Source organism: Camelus bactrianus, chromosome 12, assembly GCF_048773025.1.
Source record: "Camelus bactrianus isolate YW-2024 breed Bactrian camel chromosome 12, ASM4877302v1, whole genome shotgun sequence".
Taxonomy (NCBI): Eukaryota; Metazoa; Chordata; class Mammalia; order Artiodactyla; family Camelidae; genus Camelus; species Camelus bactrianus.
The window spans coordinates 69568302-69587296 of NC_133550.1; the positions used below are offsets into that span (position 1 = coordinate 69568302).

The 18995-nt window shown below is 58.4% G+C and overlaps 1 protein-coding gene across 1 annotated transcript; it reads left to right on the forward strand.

Annotated features, from left to right (window-relative positions):
- Positions 1-1216: 1216 nt before the first annotated feature.
- On the forward strand, positions 1217-11333 carry LOC141579329 (uncharacterized). Its single transcript, XM_074374485.1, has 6 exons — positions 1217-1264; positions 1320-1426; positions 3624-4705; positions 6276-6370; positions 7975-9797; positions 9975-11333. The coding sequence occupies exons 1-3, from the start codon at positions 1217-1219 to the stop codon at positions 4594-4596; spliced, it is 1128 nt and encodes a 375-aa protein (XP_074230586.1). The 3' UTR covers positions 4597-4705; positions 6276-6370; positions 7975-9797; positions 9975-11333.
- The last annotated feature ends 7662 nt before the right edge of the window (positions 11334-18995 follow it).

Genomic DNA, 18995 nt, shown 5'->3' on the forward strand with positions numbered 1-18995 from the left:
CACCCAGACAGAAGGCCCCGAGCCGGCGTCGGGCTTGGCCTCCAGGCCTCGGCTGGTCCCCGGAAGACCCGAATCTTCCAGGCAGGATTACACTGTCTTCACTAAGGCACGTTTAATGCTTTTAACAGTAGCAGTGACCCTCTCAAAAGCACCAGAGCAGCGTGCACACCCGCTCCTGGCCCCCAGCACCCTCTCCGGGCCACCCTCTGAGCTGCGCCACGGGGAGACTGAGGAGACATTTCATAAGGGGCTCATCTAAATATTTAACAGGAGCACACGTTGGCGCTTAGAGCCGGGAAGGATGGGGGACACCGTGGTCCCCAACAAGGGTTGTCTGCACCGCGGCTGAACCACTGCATCACCAGCCTCTCGAGCTGGGTGCTCAGCCCCTGGCCGTCCTCGGGGCTCCATCTGCCCCGACCCCCAGAGCAGGACAGTGGGGGGGCCCGGCCCCCACCCCGTGGCCGTGTGATTAGGAGCTGAGGGAGTCCCGCTCCCTTGACCTGTGGGCCTTGCGCGTTTCACTCCGGCGTCAGGAGTGAAGGTGACGCAACGGCTGAGAACACACTGCAGACCCCGCTCCTGGTGGCAGTGGTTGCCATCTGAGCCTCCAAGCCTGCAGATCTGTTCATCTCACGCCTGAGGAGTTTCCGTCTGATTGATGGCAGCCCCGGACCCTCCCCGGACCCGCGGAGCTGCACTAATCTGCAAACTAAAACAATATTAGCAAACTGTTAATGATCCATGAAACTGCGGCGCGGCCGTGGTCATGGTCAGGGCGACAGCCGCGTACCTGCGTTCCCACGCGGCAGGCGGCCAAGCCAGGTGCAAACCCTGTCACCGAGGGGGAACTGCAACTCAAATAGAGCTTAATTCTACTAATTCAGAGCTGAGTTGGTTTGGACAGCGGCTGAGCCCCGGCGAGTGGACGGATGAAGACACCACACGTGTATGATGTGACACAGATGCAGGCGTGGAACTCAGCCAGACTCACAAGAACTAACCTTCACTGTCATATGTTAAGGACCCAAAAGCCTCGTGCTGGGCAGCTCCCCCGGCGAACTCTGTTCATTTACTAACTCGACCTGATTCGGCATTTTGACTGATGAGGACGGGGGTGGGGGTGGCGTGGAAGCTGGACCCCCCACAGGGGAGAGCTCAGAGCCTGGTGACGGGGCGGGGGCAGAAATGCAGCCATCAGCACAACGGTGCCACCATGTCCTCCGGGAGCGGGAAGCACCATCGATACAACGAAGACAGCGGTGTAGGAGGAAGTTACCCGTTGTTCCTTCCCACAGGGAACGCTTTCCTCCTCTTAGGGACCAGGGGGTGATGGGAACGGCCGGAGAAGGCGGCACAGGAAGTCGGGCTGGGCCGGGCGGCGCAGGGACCCGGGCGGGCGTGGCCGCCTGCGGGCGGCTCGGCGGTCAGGAGCACGGCTCTGGCCCAGCAGAGGCTTCCTGGCACAGTCCTGTCTCCAGACGTGGACGGGAGTGGCCCCAGGTCGCAGGAGAAAGTCGTGCCCAATGTGACCTTCATGATTTCCGGATATTAAAGTCTCCCCAAAGGGAGTTCGCATCCAAAAATGACCAACACACAAAGGAAACCACCCCCATGAAAAAATCAACAGGAGCGTAGCAAATGGTAACTTCACCCCACATGGACCTAACATGTGAGAACAGACACAGCGGAGCATAAATTACCCTTTTGTAAATGCTTAAGGAAATAAAACAGGAATTACCGAAAAGTGAGTGAGGAGCAATGAATTGGCGGAAATAGAAAAAAAAAATTGCCCTTGGAAACGAATATTAGAATTTCTAAAATAAAATTCAGTGGATGGGCAAACAGCTGAAGAGAGAAAAATTAATGAGCTGGAAGCTGTATCTGTACAAAGAACCCAACTGCGTCACACACAGAGTACGAGGCGGTCACTCCGGAAGCACGCGTAAACCCATGTGAGGCAGGGTCCCCTCCGGCACACGCCGGGCACAACGCAAACATCACTGGACGCGGGGCACACGTGCGGCGGGCAGTCATGTCAGGAGTCAGCAGTCGCAGCTGACTTGTCTAAACTCACAAGTTGGGAATCCACAGACACATCCCTGGCGGGAGTGAGAAGCTACTTGGACGTGAAGGATAGTGACCACGCCGCCTTTCAAGACGGGTAGGATTCGGCAGAAGAGGGACGTTGAGAAAAGCTGTAGAACGTAAGCCCAGGACATGGAGACCCAAAATGCAGAAAATCAGAAGGCGCAGGTGCAAGGAAAGCGGATACAAATGAGGTAATTAACTAGACTCCAGAGGAAGAAGAGCACGGAAAACAGACAGCACGGCCCGTCCTGAGGAGGGACTGAGCAGATAAGCCAAGTCCCCAGCGAGATCAGTGAGCGGGGGCAGCAGGTGTGAAACATCAGACGTTTTAATAAGGAAGTGAGGAGGCTGGCCGGACCGGGAGCAGACAGTGACTAGGAAGAAAGAGAACGCTGTGAGCAAATTTGCAGGACACACTGGGAAACTTAACACACACAACCTTCCAAAGAATCAAAACATGCTTAGGAAAGAAACAGAAGTCCCGCTAGTCCTACAAACACTGAGTAAGTGCAGTCCGTGCTTCAAAACACCAGCCCCGGGTGGTCTCAGGGAGAAACGCTGCCAGCCTTCCAGGCACAGACGTCTGTATTTATAAACTCCTGCAAAGACTAGACAAGCAGTAAACATTTTCCAAATCCTTCCATGAGCTGAACATAATTTTGATAACAAAGAACTCAGACGCTGAAACTCTAAGCAAGAGTGTTTGTGGAGCTATCCAGTCGTCTACGCAAACAATGATTATGCTTGTTTTATCCAAGGAGTGCAAGAGTGGGTTTACGTAAGAACAGCATGTAACTACAGCTCACCCAGTGGGCTCGTTAAAGGAGAATCACCTTATGATTCTCTTAAAAGACACAGAAAGGCACTTCATAAAATCCAATGTTTATGAATTTAAAAGCTCTTTGTAAAATACCAACAGACTAAAACTTTCTTAACCCGGAAAGGTTCCTTACCAGAAACGTGATTCTTAAAGGTGAAGTGAGAGGGGCTCCGTCTGTGACCTTGTCTGCAAAATCCCGTGTGGATTAACTGTGCAAAGTAAAGTCTTCAAATTCCGAGAATACGGTGACATAAAACCACCTCCGTGGTGGGGAACAATTGTTTAAGGCAACTAAACAAACAAGTGTGAAACTCTAGCTGTAAAAGTAGACATTGATTAATCTAATTACATTAAAATATCAACATCTGTTCCTCAAAAGACAACACAAAACTGAAAAACAGTCATAAACTGAGGGTTGTCAGTGATACATGGCCAACAAGAGAAAGTATGGAAGATACAAAAGGCACCAATAAGAAAAAGGCATGTAACTGGACCAAAATTTAAAGGCTGAATTCATTCTTTGGTTGGTTACGCTAGATTCAGAGGGGTTTTTTCAGGTTTCTCTTTCTATCATAATGTTTTATAACTTACATGTGCTATTTTATGTGTATCAAACCCAGAGGAAATCTAATAATTCACATAAACTAAAACCTCAGAGTTAACGCGGGCTTCAGGTTCAGCGTGATCCAGAAGATTAGTGATGTCTCCAAAGATGTGTTTCTTCGGGATTTCTTCCCTGTGACTTCTGGTGGGGGGGTTCACCCTCAGTCTGGCTTCCTTCTTGGTCACAAGGTGGCGTCCAGAAGCTCTCAGCCCGGTTTCTGCGTCCTCAGCCCTGGAGAGAGGGGAATCCAGGCTCCAACATCCCCGGTTGGATCCCCCCGGGACAGCCACTCTTACCTGACACAGGCCTGTGGCCAGAAGGGTGGAAGGTCCTCACCGCCCGGCACAGACCACCGGCCCTCCGCCTGAGGCTGCGAGCTGCTTCTCCGGGAAACTCGGCTCTTCAGCAGTGGGCGCCAGAAGGGAGGAGCGCAGCCCGGGTCAGGAGGCAGAACGGTGAGCCGTCCAGGCCGCCCGGAACCGCGGGAAACCCAGCCTGGCTCTGCTGGGTGGAGAAGGTAGCGCTGGGGGGCTGTGAAGCAAACCAAGGACTGGAGGGTGTCCCCAGCGAGGGCGTGCGGCCTCCCGGGCTGACTCTGCTCCGCCGGCTCGAGGGGTGGCGCTCCCACAGCTCCGCCCGCCGCGGGCTCCGTGGAGGAGTCCCGTGCGCCCCTGAAGCTACTGCGCACCGGAGCAAGGATGGGCGCTGGGCTTGCCAGACGCCGGCGAGCGGGTTCGCACCCTGCAGAGCCTGGCCTGCGCCCGCGCCCGGGGTGACAGCGGGGGGGGGGGGGAGGCCCCGCCCTTGCCCTGCAGCTTCCCGCCCCGCCTCCCTAGGGCTCTTCTTGCACGGTTCCCCTCAAGACCAGTTTTGCAAGACGCGTAGGCCGTCTGAAGCCCACACCTGCCCGCCGGCGCCAGCCACTGCCCCGCCACGCTCATCGCCCAGCTCTGGAAGGGTGGCGCGCCCTCGGACGCCGCGCGCCGGGCCTCTCCTCCCGGGCCTCGCAGGCTGCACCTCGCGTGACGGTCGGGACGCCCACGGACGCGGCGTGTCCTCAGTTCGCAGGTTAGGAAGCTGAGCGCCGAGCGCAGGGACGCAGCGGGATCGCGTTCACAGCACCCGAGTCGCCGCTGGGCTCACGGGGACACTGCAGCGCCACGGGATTAAGGCGGCGGCCGCGCTTGGAGGTGAGCAGATCGCCGAGCCGCTCCAGGTAGAGCAAAACCTGCAGTGGAAAAGCAGAACTTGAAACACGTAGCACGATATAGCTGCATGTCTGCATGAACTGGGCAGGGGAAAGCCTTGTCTCCCAGGAGCATCTGGTTATTCTAGGTCCCTGGCAGGAGCCGTGAAACTTTTTGGTGCCAGCTTGTCAGTTTCTTTCCCCCCAGAGGCTGCTGGGACACATTAATTTGGAAAGAACAATTCTCCTACAAATATTTGGTCTCCCAACCCACAAGTATGCCGTAGGAGACCCCCAGTTGTCCAGATTTTATTTGATTTCACTCAGAAAATGTCTGTAGCTTTTAGTGGGGAAATCTTGGATAAGGTTCACTAAACGTATTAAGTACCTTTTCTGCTGTTGAAAATAGGAAAATCGATTGTTAAAAATTTTACTTTCTAATTGTTTATTTTGTGTATCCGCTAACACAGTGGATTGTTTTCCTATTTACGTTGCTACCATGCAAAGTTTATTCTGCAGATTCCTTAGGATTTCCTGCATGGGCAGTCGTGTCGTCTGTAAACAGCTACTGCTTCCCCTTCCACGGGAATAGCGGTTACTTGTTTTTCTCGCCTCAGTGTTGGCTGGGGGCTGGGCAGACATCCCAGCCTCATTCCCAGTTTCAGGAGGAAGCATTCAACGTCACGAGAGTAAGTGTGTTGCCACCTGGAGGATGGTTGTCAGGCTGAAGTTCATCCCTCCTGTTTCTCTGAGTTTCTATCACAAATAAGCGTGACGTTGCCTCAAATTCTTCTTCCGTGTGGAGGACTGAGACTGTGTATTTCTGTCTCTTTTATCCCGTTGATGAGAAAATTCCGTCGGTGAGTCTCTGAACGCTGACCAGCCCCGCGCTCCTGCTAAGCCGCCCGTGGGCATGACGTGCCTCTGCTGGACTCCGTGTCTCAGGTTTCGTGGCGGATTCTGCGTCTGGGTTCCTGAAAAGGGTTCCTCCGTGATTTCTTTCCTTGCAGGGTCTTTCTCAGGAGGTGTCAGGGTTTCACTAAAATGAGTTGAGAAGTGTTCCTTCCTCCTCCATTCTTTTAGAAGTGCTGTGTGTTATCTCCCTGAATTTTTTTTTTTTTAAGAATTCAGAAAAACCCTGTGGCCCTGGAGTTTACTTGGGGAAGGTTTCTTTGTTGGAGACAGAGTTTTCCGATCTTGAACTTCTTCTTGAATCACGTTTTGCTTTGTGAGACGTTTATCACTTGCATTAATACTCCCACAGATTCTTTCTCTGTCTTTGTTGGCGTCTCCTTCACCGTCAGCCCACAGCTCGCGTTTGCCTGTCTGTCTCCTCCTCCCATTATGTTTACCTTCCTTTCCTTTTGCAGCTGCTCACAGTGAAACCCAGATACTGAAAGCACTTCTCATTCTCCCATGTGGGCGTGGAAAGCTATCAGGTTTCCTCTCATCTCTGATTTATCTGCATCGCACACACTTTAACTTTGTTTTCATTTTCAGTCGTTAAAAATCCCTTTCCATTTCCCACGTGGCTCTGCCCATTTTCCTTCTGTCTTTTTCTCTCTCTTCCTTAGCGAGGTCCCATCGATGCAAAGCTCTCCGACCGCCCCTCCTGCCGCCTCCCGCCTGCTGTTGCGCCTGTCCACTGGTACACTTTTCCCCAGCTTTGGTACGTTTTGGGTCTCTGGTTCCCACTGGTTCCTGCTTGATTGTTTTTTGTAGTTTCCTTAGCTTTGCTGAAGAATTGGTGGGTTTACCCTTTAAGAAGGGGAGGTGAGCCCGCAAACCACCACGGAGAGCTGCCCGCGGGCGAGGGGGGCCTGTGAGGCGGGGGGGCCACGGAGAGCTGCCCGCGGGCGGGGGGGGCCTGTGAGGCGGGGGGGGCCGCGGAGAGCTGCCCGCGGGCGAGGGGGGCCTGTGAGGCGGGGGGGGCCTGTGAGGTGGGGGGGGCCACGGAGAGCTGCCCGCGGGCGAGGGGGGCCTGTGAGGCGGGGGGGGCCACGGAGAGCTGCCCGCGGGCGGGGGGGGCCTGTGAGGCGGGGGGGCCACGGAGAGCTGCCCGCGGGCGGGGGGGGCCTGTGAGGCGGGGGGGGCCACGGAGAGCTGCCCGCGGGCGAGGGGGGCCTGTGAGGTGGGGGGGGCCACGGAGAGCTGCCCGCGGGCGAGGGGGGCCTGTGAGGCGGGGGGGCCACGGAGAGCTGCCCGCGGGCGAGGGGGGCCTGTGAGGCGGGGGGGCCACGGAGAGCTGCCCGCGGGCGGGGGGGGCCTGTGAGGCGGGGGGGGCCGCGGAGAGCTGCCCGCGGGCGAGGGGGGCCTGTGAGGCGGGGGGGCCGCGGAGAGCTGCCCGCGGGCGGGGGGGGCCTGTGAGGCGGGGGGGGCCGCGGAGAGCTGCCCGCGGGCGGGGGGGGCCTGTGAGGCGGGGGGGGCCGCGGAGAGCTGCCCGCGGGCGGGGGGGGCCTGTGAGGCGGGGGGGCCGCGGAGAGCTGCCCGCGGGCGGGGGGGGCCTGTGAGGCGGGGGGGGGCCACGGAGAGCTGCCCGCGGGCGAGGGGGGCCTGTGAGGCGGGGGGGCCACGGAGAGCTGCCCGCGGGCGGGGGGGGCCTGTGAGGTGGGAGGGGCCGCGGAGAGCTGCCCGCGGGCGGGGGGGGCCTGTGAGGCGGGGGGGCCACGGAGAGCTGCCCGCGGGCGGGGGGGGCCTGTGAGGCGGGGGGGGCCGCGGAGAGCTGCCCGCGGGCGAGGGGGGCCTGTGAGGCGGGGGGGGGCCGCGGAGAGCTGCCCGCGGGCGGGGGGGGCCTGTGAGGCGGGGGGGGCCGCGGAGAGCTGCCCGCGGGCGGGGGGGGCCTGTGAGGCGGGGGGGCCGCGGAGAGCTGCCCGCGGGCGAGGGGGGCCTGTGAGGCGGGGGGGGCCACGGAGAGCTGCCCGCGGGCGAGGGGGGCCTGTGAGGCGGGGGGGGCCACGGAGAGCTGCCCGCGGGCGAGGGGGGCCTGTGAGGCGGGGGGGGCCACGGAGAGCTGCCCGCGGGCGAGGGGGGCCTGTGAGGCGGGGGGGCCCGCGGAGAGCTGCCCGCGGGCGAGGGGGGCCTGTGAGGCGGGGGGGCCACGGAGAGCTGCCCGCGGGCGAGGGGGGCCTGTGAGGCGGGGTAGGAGGCAGCACCCTGCCCTCTGCCTGGTTTGAGTGAGCGAGTGATTGAAGGAGGGAGAAACGAGAGGGGTGATGGGGGACTGAAGGATGGAGGTAGGAGATCCGTGACTTCCCCCCACTTCTTCCCGCCCAGACTTTGGGGTCCAGGCTGGCCCAGGGCCTAGGCCATCGGAGCAGCCGCACTGAGGTGTGAGGGCCTCCGGGAGGCCGCCCGGTCCAGGCCACGCTCTCCAGCGTCTTTGGCGCAAACACAAACCCTGGAAGGAAGGAAGGGGCCACCATGGCGAGGGGAGAAGCTTGAAGCCTGGGGCAGGGCCGGGCTGGGCGCCCCCCAGGGCCACTCGGAGGGCAGGCCCCACCCCTCATCAGAAGGAGAGACTCCAGTGAGCACATTTTAAATGAGGATGTTGACCAAAGGTGGAAAAGAGAAACCCATTATGTGACATGGAAGATGTTCCCGTCCCCGACTCAGGCAGAATTCTCTCCGAGCTGCCGTTAAACAAAAACTTTCATCTGTTCACCACGGATGACACCGGGGTGCGAGTGCGTGGTTTTGCACAGGAACTGACAGGCCGGCAGCCCACCGCTCGGCCTGTTTCACAGCCCGAATCTCCCAACACGATGTGCCTTTTGTTTTTAACTGGCTTAAGAGAAAGGAGTTGACAACCTGCAAGGCGGAGACTAGACAGACCTTCGAGGTGGGGATAGACCCTCGACGGGGCGAGGACGCGTGGCCCCTCTGTCGGGCCGCTGCCGCCAAACGCACGGGCCGTCCCTTGGATGTCATCCACGCTCCTTGGATGACAGGCCCAAGGAGCCACTCAGCCGCTGTGTCGGGAACAACCCAGCTCCCTGGACCTGATTTCCGTGGGGACGTTGGCGCGGGGCCGGCACGGGGTGCAGAGCGGCAGCAGGAATGCCCAGCAGGCCGGGCTGCCGCCTGCACCCAGCCCCGCCTCCCCACAGCCTGGTGGTGCCCCCCACCCCCCTGGGGAGGTTTTGTAAAACTCTGATACATAAAATCAGCCAAACCCCCCCCCCAGCGGTCGCGATTAAAGGGGCCCCATCCCTGCCCTGCGCGTCCTTTCACAGGCGGTGTGAGGGGTCCGGCCATCAGGGCCCCAGCCTCCTGTCTCCCATCACTCAGGCCCCCAGAGCCCCGCCAGGCTCACTTCCCTTTGAAATGGTAATTCTCTGGTTACACTCTCCACTTCTTCAGCCAGTTTTTATCTTTTTAATCCTCAAACTTCAAGAGGTTTGTTCTGAGCTAATGACAGCAGCTCACCCTACAGCCCAGACCAAAGTCACCCCGCGAGGGCGAGGAGGGCACCCAGAAGGCTCCACATCCGTGGTCCGCAGACAGACTCAGGGCCCCCGGGAAAGGGCCCGCGCAGAGCGGTGTGGAGCCGCCCCCGCCCAGGACGTGCCAGGCCGGCAGGCGGGGAGCGCAGGGCGGGGTCGGGGCCTGGCCTCGGAAAGCCCCTCCCCCGTCTCCGGTGCCTCGGTTTCCCGTCCCTCCATCGAGGAAGCGGGCCCCTGGCCTCTCCTCTCCGGGCACCCCGTTACTGATTCACAGGCCACAGGGGAGGCTCCAGGTGCGCCAGCTGCGTCTCTCCGGACCTGTGTCTGAAGCGCGGTTTCTATCACATTTAGGGAGAAATTCGTTTTCTTCTTAAATTCAGGTTCTCCTTCCAATCTGCTCCCTCTGCACCGCGTGGTGCCCGGTCCCCACGGCCCCGCCACCCCTGCCGTCCTGGGAGCAGGCCCGGCGCCTGTGAGCAGGAGGTGGGCACCTGTGAGCGGCGGCGGCGGGGAGCCCCGTGTCCCGAGAGCGCCAGGTCAGCCCAGCCCTCGGTCCTTCACAGCCCGGGCCAGGCCACGTGGCGAGGCCGCTGCCTCCCGTGCTCCACGGGCCCCGTGCACGTTCTGTGTAACACACGTGTGCCATAGAAGCAGGTGCGTAAATGTGATAATTTAGTATACACAGGTCTCGGGGAGGCGGCCAAAGGGCTGGTGGGTCATTGCTGGCTCTGTTTTCTTGCCCCAAACCCGGCAAAATTCTGGGGAGGGTGGAGGCACCGAGCTTCCTGCCTGCACAGCCCCGAACCTGCCTTGGGTTTGTCTCCACTCCAGACCATCCTGGGCCTGCGGCCGGCAGACTCTCCCTCTGGAAGCCCCCCTGGAAACGGGACGTCTGACGTCCTCTCGTCACCTCTGTCCCAGCCTGCCAGCCGCATACGCTTCCTCCGACATGCACCCTAAATCATAGCCCCAGTCACCCTCGCTTCGCTCCTGAGGGGAGGGTGCAGGAATCAGTGCTGGAAATCAGCATTCCAGCTCCTCAGGCCGGCATCCAACTTCCCTGCCCCCTCACTGCAGACTGTCCCCGGGGGAGCAGCGGCTGTCCACTCCCTCCCCTCCACCCAGCATGGGCACCTTGTCAGGCGAAATCCCACGAGAGGCAAAAGGCAAACACGTGGACTCGACTTGGGTGAGCAACCCTCCGGTCGTCCTGGAGCCTGGGCACTCGGACCCTGGCAGGGGACACTCTGTTGGCTGGCCTGTGCCTGGAGCTGCCAGCCTTGGGGGGTTCCCAGGGAGAGCCGCGCCTGTGTCCATCACGCAGGCTAAGGATGCAGGAGAGCGGAAGGTCTGCTCTGAAGCCAGAACTCACTCCGCGCCCGGCCTCGGGGCAGCGCTGGTCTCTGCTGGCCCCACTCCGAGGGAGTGACCGGAAACAAAACCCAGTTCTGGCCCTGAGGGGCCGGCACTGCTGCTGCAGGGTCCTCAAGGAACAAACCCGCCAGGTGTCTCTGCCTCCTGCTGGTCCATCCTGGGCATCAGCCCAGACCCAGGGGCCAGTCCAGTCCTCAGACCGGCCGAGCTGGCCCCTGCTGTGGGCACCTCCAACCTGCCGAGCTCCCCCCTGAAATCCTGAGTCGTCACAGACCCCAAGGTGACGCCCGCGTCTGGGGGGAGCTGGCGAGGATGCCGGGGCGGCGTGGGGGGGGGCTGGCGAGGATGCCAGGGCAGGGGGTGGGGGGCACCTTTCTTCACGGTCTCCGGGTCCACCCTCATCTCTGAAGACGTGAGCCAGTCGTTAACCAAGCACGGCAACCAGCAAACGCCCCAGCACCACCAACCCTGAGGGTAAAAACAACGCACACTCCAGTGGGGCGGAAGCCAGCCCCTCGGGGAGACTCCAAGAGGGCGGTGTCCCCTGAGGGCCAAGGTCAGGACCACCAGGCAGTGAGCCCGCACGGGTCCAGGGTGGGGCCGGGGAGCGACCCCCTTCCTCCTCCCGGATGGTTCTCGCCAAACAAGCCCCATTTACCACAGGCCGGTTCACGCTGGTTCTGACCCCAGGCTTGGCCCTGTGCCCACGTCCAGGGGCCTCGTGACCTTGGTCCTCCAGCCACTCACGTCACCCCCAGTGAGAAAGTCCCCTCTCTGAGTTTCCTCAAGTGTAAAATAAAAAAAGCTCTCGACATATGTTAGTGTTGAAGCTATAAATCAGAACAGCATAAAGGCTTTGCAAAGAACACAGGAGGTGGCTCTGGACAGGAGTGAGGTTCCCGGCAGTGGCCGTGACCCCACCCGCTCTCACGGGAGCGTCCAGGGGAGGTCGCCCCAGCCTCAGCCCCCGGGCGAGGGGTCCTTTCAAGGTCAGCGCGTCGTGTCGACCTCAGCCCAGCCACCCGCCAGTCTCTGCCGGGAGAAGGGATGGGCTGTGTGAGATGAGAATCAGGCCTGGGAATTTATGTCTCTGCTTTAGAGGAAAAGAACTTATTTTACACGCACAATAAAAATGCAAATTAAATTATAAATGAATCAGAAAAAAGCGCCCAACTTCCCAAAGCGCCACCCCCGACACTCCCCGTGAACGCCTCCAAAGACCGCCCCGAAGCTGCTGCGAGGGCCACGAGCCTTCTAGACCCCAGGTGGGTTTTCTTCTCCACCAGGCCAAATAGCCGCGTGCTATGGGTCAACGGAAAGACGTTTGTGCCTTTTGGCAACAATTAAGATCGAGCCTGGATTTGCACTCCAGTTTAATTACTAACAGATTAATCCAAGTCTAAAAGACCATCCGTAATTAGCATTGCGTTGATTGATTTGTTGCAAAGAAACGACCTGATTATGTTCCTAGTGATCGGTTTATAGCTAAGTGGCCTTCTTTCATTAAAACATAAAGAGACAGCCATAAAAAGTGGCCAAGGTGTATGGGATCGTAAAAGCAGAGTCTGCTACTTGCCGCGGGCGGCCCTCTTTGACTTCTGTGGAAATCTAATTATTCAGTGAATTAAGGGATCGACCTCCACGGGAAGGCTGGTCGGTGACTCCCGGCCATCGATCTCGGGGGGAGGCAGGCGGCTCCGCAGCAGGACCGGGGGTGGGGTGTGGCTGACGTACTGTTGACAAAGACCACACCGTCCGTGGACGGTCATTAAAGGCCCGCCGCACAGCACAAGGAAGGCGAAACACTCAGAGATTGCAGTTAAATCCCTGGCAGTGACAGCGCCTAATTAGGTGCAATCCTTCTTACTCTGGATAAAAACAAGGGAAAACAGTCTCCAGGGAGGCAAGAACCGAAAGGAGCGACAGTCGTACTTGAAACAAAGGTCGGCTGCTGCAGGGGACGCCCGGCCTCCTCGTCTCGGGGCGCAGGGTCGGCCGCCAAGCCCTCAGCGTCATCACCACCGGGGGCTTCCAGACCCCTCCTGAGTCAGAGCGCGTCCAGGGCAAGTGCACGTACGTACAGACGAGGGTTTTCCAGGGGAGCTGGCTCCCCTCCGCCAGCGCCACCCCAGGGGTCCACAGAGGGCCACGTGGGCCCAGCCGCACCCGGACCCTGGGTCTGCCTGTCCCGGGAGGCGGCTGGGCAGTCGGCTCCCTGCTGGTGTCCACATGGCCCTGGGCACCTCCACCAGTTTCTCCGAGTGATGCTTCGACATCGTGCTGTTTTGAACAAGGATTCACTGTATTCCTGCTCGCTGCTCCTGTGTTCCGCCAAGTCGTGGGCTGCAGCCGTAAAACTCCCTTCTCTGATACAAGAATCACAAGGAGACGCACTCCGAGGTCCAAGTCCACCACCCCTGCAGCGGACGGCCATGGCCATGAGCGGGCTGCCGGGGGCCTTGGAAGCGGCCGCTGCACCCCAACCAGAGCCCACGGTGACTCCTGCTCTGAGCTGTAAGGCCACATCTCACGGGCACAGTCCGCCCGGATGCGCCTCCATCTGGAGGCTCAGGCTGAGGCAGGGCTGCCCTGCGGTCCCTCTGGGGCCACGTCTGGTCCTGGCCCGGCCACTGTCCGTCCCCACCTGCCCTGTCTCTCCTCCCTCCCATCCCAGACCCGGACGAGGCCCCTCACCCGCTGCGGCTCCTGCCAGACCCCAGAGTTCTCCATCCAGGAGGGCTGGTTCACGTGGGCAGGATGCCAACCAGTCATGCTGCCGCCAGAGCTCGTGGACCTGGGGCGCGGGTAGAGGGGCCGAGTGAGCCAGGTCCCTTGCAAGGTCCACCTCACCTGTGACCCCACCCACCCCTGCAGGGTCAAGGTCACAGAACAGGCCAGCTGTCTTCTGACGCATCTGTCTTCCTGAACCGAAGGGACGAGGGTCGGGGTCCCAGGGGACAGGGGTCCCAGCACCGCCCCCTCACTCCATCCCTCCCTGGACGGCCCACACCCAACAAGCTCTCACCTGTGATTCAGTTTTCACTTCTGTCCTAACAGCATTTGTGCATATTCGAAAAGATAAACGCATTTGACAAGCCTGCTTTCTCGCCTCGGGCCCTGCTGTTTCGGGGCTCCCGTAAGTAAGTCGCAGCCGGGCTGCTGCAAGGCAGGGCGGGGGCCTCCCGGGAACTGCGGCCCAGTCGCGTGCACTTCAGAGGCGGGCGTTTCTGCGCCCAAAGCGGGGTGTTTATTCACTTCTGTTCCTGTCGTAGGTGCTCTGTGTCCTTTCACGATGTGCTGCCCGCTTCCTCACGCGTGCGCCTTCCTGTGCCGTTCAGGCTCGCGTGTCTGCGTGCACGTGTGCGTCCGGGTGTGCGTGTAAGAAACAGCATTTCCCTCCTGTGACGCCTGGGCACTGACTGCCGACAGAGGGAGGCTGCTCGTTGCTCTGTCCCCGCCTCGCCCGGCCGCGCCACGGCGGTGCCTCTGCACCTGAGCTGTTCTGCGCCGGACCCTTTCTGCGCCCCAGGCACGAGAGCGCCACGTCGGCGAACGGAAGGCGCACTGCCCTTGTGTACGTCAGCTGCTTGCTGATGCTTTGCGCCATTGCGTTCGCTGATCCCTCCGAGAGCAGGAGGCCCCCAACCTGCCCCTGACTTCAGTTGAAACGCTTCTAACGTCTTGCAGTTTCAGTAAATGTGCGAAGCTGTTTCCGCCTTGTTTCGTCTGAAGCCTTTGTTAGGAAGTCGCTAATGTCGTGAGGGGTGACTTTCGGGCTGGTTCACAAGGTCTGTTCCCTCCTCACACGGGTTTTACGCGTGTGTCCTGGACTTTCCGACCGTGAAGAGGCCTTGCATTCTACTGACGCTGCGTCTTCTGCTTCCCTGCGGAACCCCTCTGCTGATGGTCCACTGAGAGGTTTTGCAACAGCCTCACGAGTGAGGCTGGGCTGGAGGTTATTTTGTTGTTTGTTTTGAGTATTTTGCATTCCATCAGATTTTGCCCGGAAAACCGAGCTGGGTTCGTATGACAAACTAGGGAGCTTTGTCTTTTTCTGGAGACTAAAATTGTTTCCCCGGCATCGCCCAGAACTTTCCTTAAAGCTGGGGGGCGGTGCACGGAGGGGCCGCCGGCTGCCTTCCCACGGGGCCCCGAGCCCCCGCACGCTGCCCCCAGTCATCAGCCCCCAGTCCCCGCCCTCCCCAGCTCACCCCCAGCAGCTTGTCCTTCCCCCGGGAGGAGTTCCGGCCCCTCCCCCGGCTTGCAGTTCTTGGTCACGGGTTTTCATGCCTCCCGCCCACTCCGGACCCGTCTTGTTCAGATCTCTCTCCTCCTCCTTCACGCCTGTGAGCGCGTAACCTACCGTGTCAGTCCCCGGAGTCACTCTGCCTTCCTGCTATTCTGTTTTCTACTTCATTAAACTTGTTTCCTATCTTAATAAAGTCTTTGTGCTAATTTGTTCCTCTCTTAAAATAAGGACCTATTCACTGGTTTGGGGGGTTTTGGGGGGGAAGGAGGGCTATTTTATTTTATTTTATTTTAAATTTTGTTTTCCATTGACGTGTAGTTGATTTACGACGTTGGTATCAGGCGTACAGCAAAGCCATCCCGTTATTCGCATGCATACTTTCTCTCAGGTTCTTGCCCATCATAGCTTGTTACAGGGAAGTGAGTGCAGCTCCCTGTGCGGCACGGCAGGGCCTTGTTGCTTACCTACTTTATGCACACTAGTGTGTGTCTGCTAGCCCCAAACTCCTAATTTATCCCCCCCCTGCCCTTTCCCCTTTGGTAACCGCAGTTCGTTTTCTACGTCTGTGAGCCTGTTTTTGGTTTGTAGATAAGATTTGTATCATTTTTTTTTAGATTCCACATACAAGTGTTATCATGTGATACTTGTCCTTCTCTGACTGACTTCACTTAGCGGGGTCACCTCCAGGTCTGTCCACGCTGCTGCAAATGGTGCTCTTCCATTGTTTTCTGCCGCTGAGTAATATTCTGGGGTGTGTGTGTGTGGGTGTGTGTGTGGGGGGGGTGTGGGTGTGTGTGGGTGTGTGTGTGGGGGGTGTGTGGGGGGGGTGTGTGGGTGTGTGTGTGGGGGGGTGTGGGTGTGTGGGGGGTGTGTGGGGGGGGTGTGTGTGGGGGGGGTGTGGGTGTGTGGGGGGGGTGTGGGTGTGTGGGGGGGGTTGGGGGGGTGTGTGTGGGTGTGTGGGGGGGGTGGGGGGGTGGGGGGGGTGGGGGGGTGTGGGTGGGTGTGGGTGTGTGTGTGGGGGGGGTGTGGGGGGGGGGTGTGTGTGGGTGTGTGGGGGGGTGGGGGGGGTGTGGGTGTGTGTGGGGGGGGTGTGGGTGTGTGGGTGTGGGTGTCTGTGTGTGTGGGGGGGTGTGTGGGTGTGTGTGTGGGGGGGTGTGGGTGTGTGTGTGGGTGTGTGGGGGGGGTTGGGGGGGTGTGGTGGGGGGGTGTGTGGGTGTGTGTGTAGGGGGGTGTGTGGGGGGGGTGTGGGGGGTGTGTGTGTGGGTGTGTGTGTGGGGGGGGTGTGTGTGTGGGGGGTGTGGGTGTGTGGGGGTGGGTGGGTGGGTGTGTGTGTGTGGGTGTGTGTGTGGGTGTGGGTGTGTGTGTGTGTACACACCACATCTTCTTTTTCCACCTGTTCGTGTTCCTTGTGTGTCTTCATGGCAAGTGAAGGCACTTACAATGTTTTCCTCCAGGTATGCCCTTCCCGTGACTCCGCGGCGCTGGTGGGAAATGTTCTGCTGTACCCCTCCCCTCATTTTCACTTGCTTCTGCGACTCCCACGCCTGTAAGACAGTCAGTCACTGTAGCAGTTGTAATAGGGCAGGCGATGCCGTGGTAACAAACAGCACCAGCATCTCAGGGCCTCCCTCCCAAGCGGCACCTGCTCCTCCCCGGGGCACCACCCCCCACGGACCGGGCTCCCGAGCCGCGCAGCCCTCGCGTCTTCACCCCAGCAGGTGCCTCTGAGTCCGCACAGCTGGGGGCTCCCCTCACACACCACTGGCCCGTGCAAGTCACGTGGCCCAGCCGGGCATCCCTTAAACACAGGGAGAACCAGGAACATTAGTGTTGTCATTTGGAGCGTTTATTTTAAGTGCAGTTGACGCAATCAGAGAGTGGGGTGGTTAGTGCCTGCTTTGTGGATTTTGTTAAAAGCTCCGTGTGTGTGTGTGTGTCCACGTGCCTGGCCAGTCTGTGTGGAGGTTTATGCCCATGTACAACTGCGCTCCTTTTCTTGGGCTGCGCGAGCCTCCCTGCGTGTTACAACACACTTGCCGACTCTGTTCTTTAACTCCTACGCGCATCCGTTTATTTCTCTCTGGATCTTAAACTTCTAAGACAGACATGGGAGATAACACACGGGACCTTTTCGCGACATTCTTCTCTGCATTGTGACCGTCCCGCCCTGCGCTAGCTGCTGGGCTGTTTGCCACACTCGCCCGTTCGCCCTGTCGTTAGTTCATACTCGCCGTCTCGGGTCTGTGTGAGTATCTCAGCCTCAGCTCCACGTTGTCCAATGTAATATCTCGGTCCCTTCTCTCCTGTGGTTCGCACCTGCCTGGTGGTCTTTGTGGGCCTCTTGTCATTTTCCCCAGTTGGTTATTAGTGACATATTTACTCAGCCACCAAACAGCACAGACAAGCACAGCTCAGGGAACGTCCACTGCCCGGACACATGTGCGTCCAGACTAGCACAGAGAACGTCACCAGCAGCCCAAAGCCCCTCCTTTTCTCTGCACGTCCCCAGAGACAACTGATATCTTAACTTTATCAGCACAGATTCCTTTCTGAACCCAGACGGAATCCTACAGCGTTTCATATTTTCTGCTTTAGAGTCTTGTGCACAGCAACCTAGTCACCTGGGCCACTGAGGGTGGTTAGCGGCTGTCTGTGTTCATTGCTGTGTAATTTTCCTCCGTGAAGGCTCATCCTTCTCCAAGTCACCCATCCTGCCGACAGCAGGTGGACACTAGGGTCGTCTCCTTCCTTCATCTTTGTGAGTGGGGCTGGCGTGGACACTCTCAGGCACGTGCTCTGGGGAGTAAACACAGGCGTCTCTGGGACTGGTACAGCGGCTCGCCGGCTGAGGCCCTTCACCGTAGCCAGATGACCGTGTGGTTGCACAGTTGCTGCTCCCACAAGCTCTGCCTGGGACCTGCTTCCCGCGTCCTCGCCAGCAATCCGCAGAGTCTCCCCAAGTCAGTCTCCTCGTCTGGGCTCCCTCCCTCTCACACCTGCCCCACCGCCCACCGCTTCTGCTGAACATCCCTCTTTACTCCATTAACTTAGGTGAATAGGAGGGCGGAGACGAAGGGAACAATAAAATTACATGTTGATCCAAAAGACTGCAAGAAAAGGAGAGGAAAAGGAACATAAGTCATGTGGGGCAACAGAAGATAAATAGTATGTTGACCATTATGACTCAAATGTCTCAGAAGTAATGTTTAAGTTTTAAAATAAAGTTTGTTAGGCAGAAATAAATAAACTGGGTGCTGCACAAAATTTACACAATTTAAATCTAAGAACATAGAGAAATTAAAGCATAAGGATGGGAAAAAATACCGCTAACCAACAGGAAGCCAGTATCGCTCCATTAATACCTAATACGGTAGACTTTTAAGACAAGAAACGGTAATGAGAAATGCAAAAGGGGGAGGGCACAGCTCAGTGGAGAGTGCGTGTCCAGCACGTAGGAGGCCCTGGGTTCAACCCCTGTACCTCCGTTAAAATAAATAAGTAAACCTAATTACCCCGAAAAATATTTTTTAATTAAAATTAAAAAAAAACAAACAAAAAGGACATTCTGTAGTGATGAAAATGTCAATCCACCAGAAATTCACAATAAAACTCAACTGCATGCCTCTGATAAAAGATCATCAGAATCCGTAAGTAAAAAATGACAAAGTGAAGACAAGAACGAGGAGACGCGTCATCCTGGTGAGACGCTGTAACAAGCCTCCCTCGAGCCTCCCTCTTGTTATTGAAACAAAAGTCATGGATGAGGCCGACCAGGGGCCCAGACGAGGGCTGTGGGTCAAATCCCGCTCTCCACGCGCTTTTGTAAATAAAGTTTTATTGAAACGGCAGCGCCCATCTGTGTGCGTAGTCCCGTCTCCACTCTGTTCTTTGCACCGTGACAGCAAAGCTAAGCAGCCGCGTCACCGGCAAAGCCTGAGACGTTTACTTTCCGACTCTTTACGGAGAAGGTTTCCAGCCCTGGGGAGAAGACCTGACAGCACAAGTACCAGTGGCCTCTGCGGACATGGACACGACACTGTGCCCAGAACAGACCTCGCTCTTCTCAAAACGTTCAGACTTCAAGTGTTTCCTCAGGTTTCCCACATGGTGGGTCATAAAGAATTCTCCATAAATTTCAAACACTTAAATTATTCCACTTTTGTTTTCTGCCCACAACAGCATTAGGCTAAAAATCAGTAAGTTAAAGCTGTCTAGAAAATGTGTGAATG

Coding starts and splice junctions, on each gene's coding strand:
- LOC141579329 (XM_074374485.1), top strand. CDS start 1,217: ATGTCCTCCGGGAGCGGGAAGCACCATCGATACAACGAAGACAGCGGT. Junction 1,265..1,319: donor GATACAACGAAGACAGCGGT/GTAGGAGGAAGT, acceptor TCCTCCTCTTAG/GGACCAGGGGGTGATGGGAA. Junction 1,427..3,623: donor CGCCTGCGGGCGGCTCGGCG/GTCAGGAGCACG, acceptor ATGTCTCCAAAG/ATGTGTTTCTTCGGGATTTC.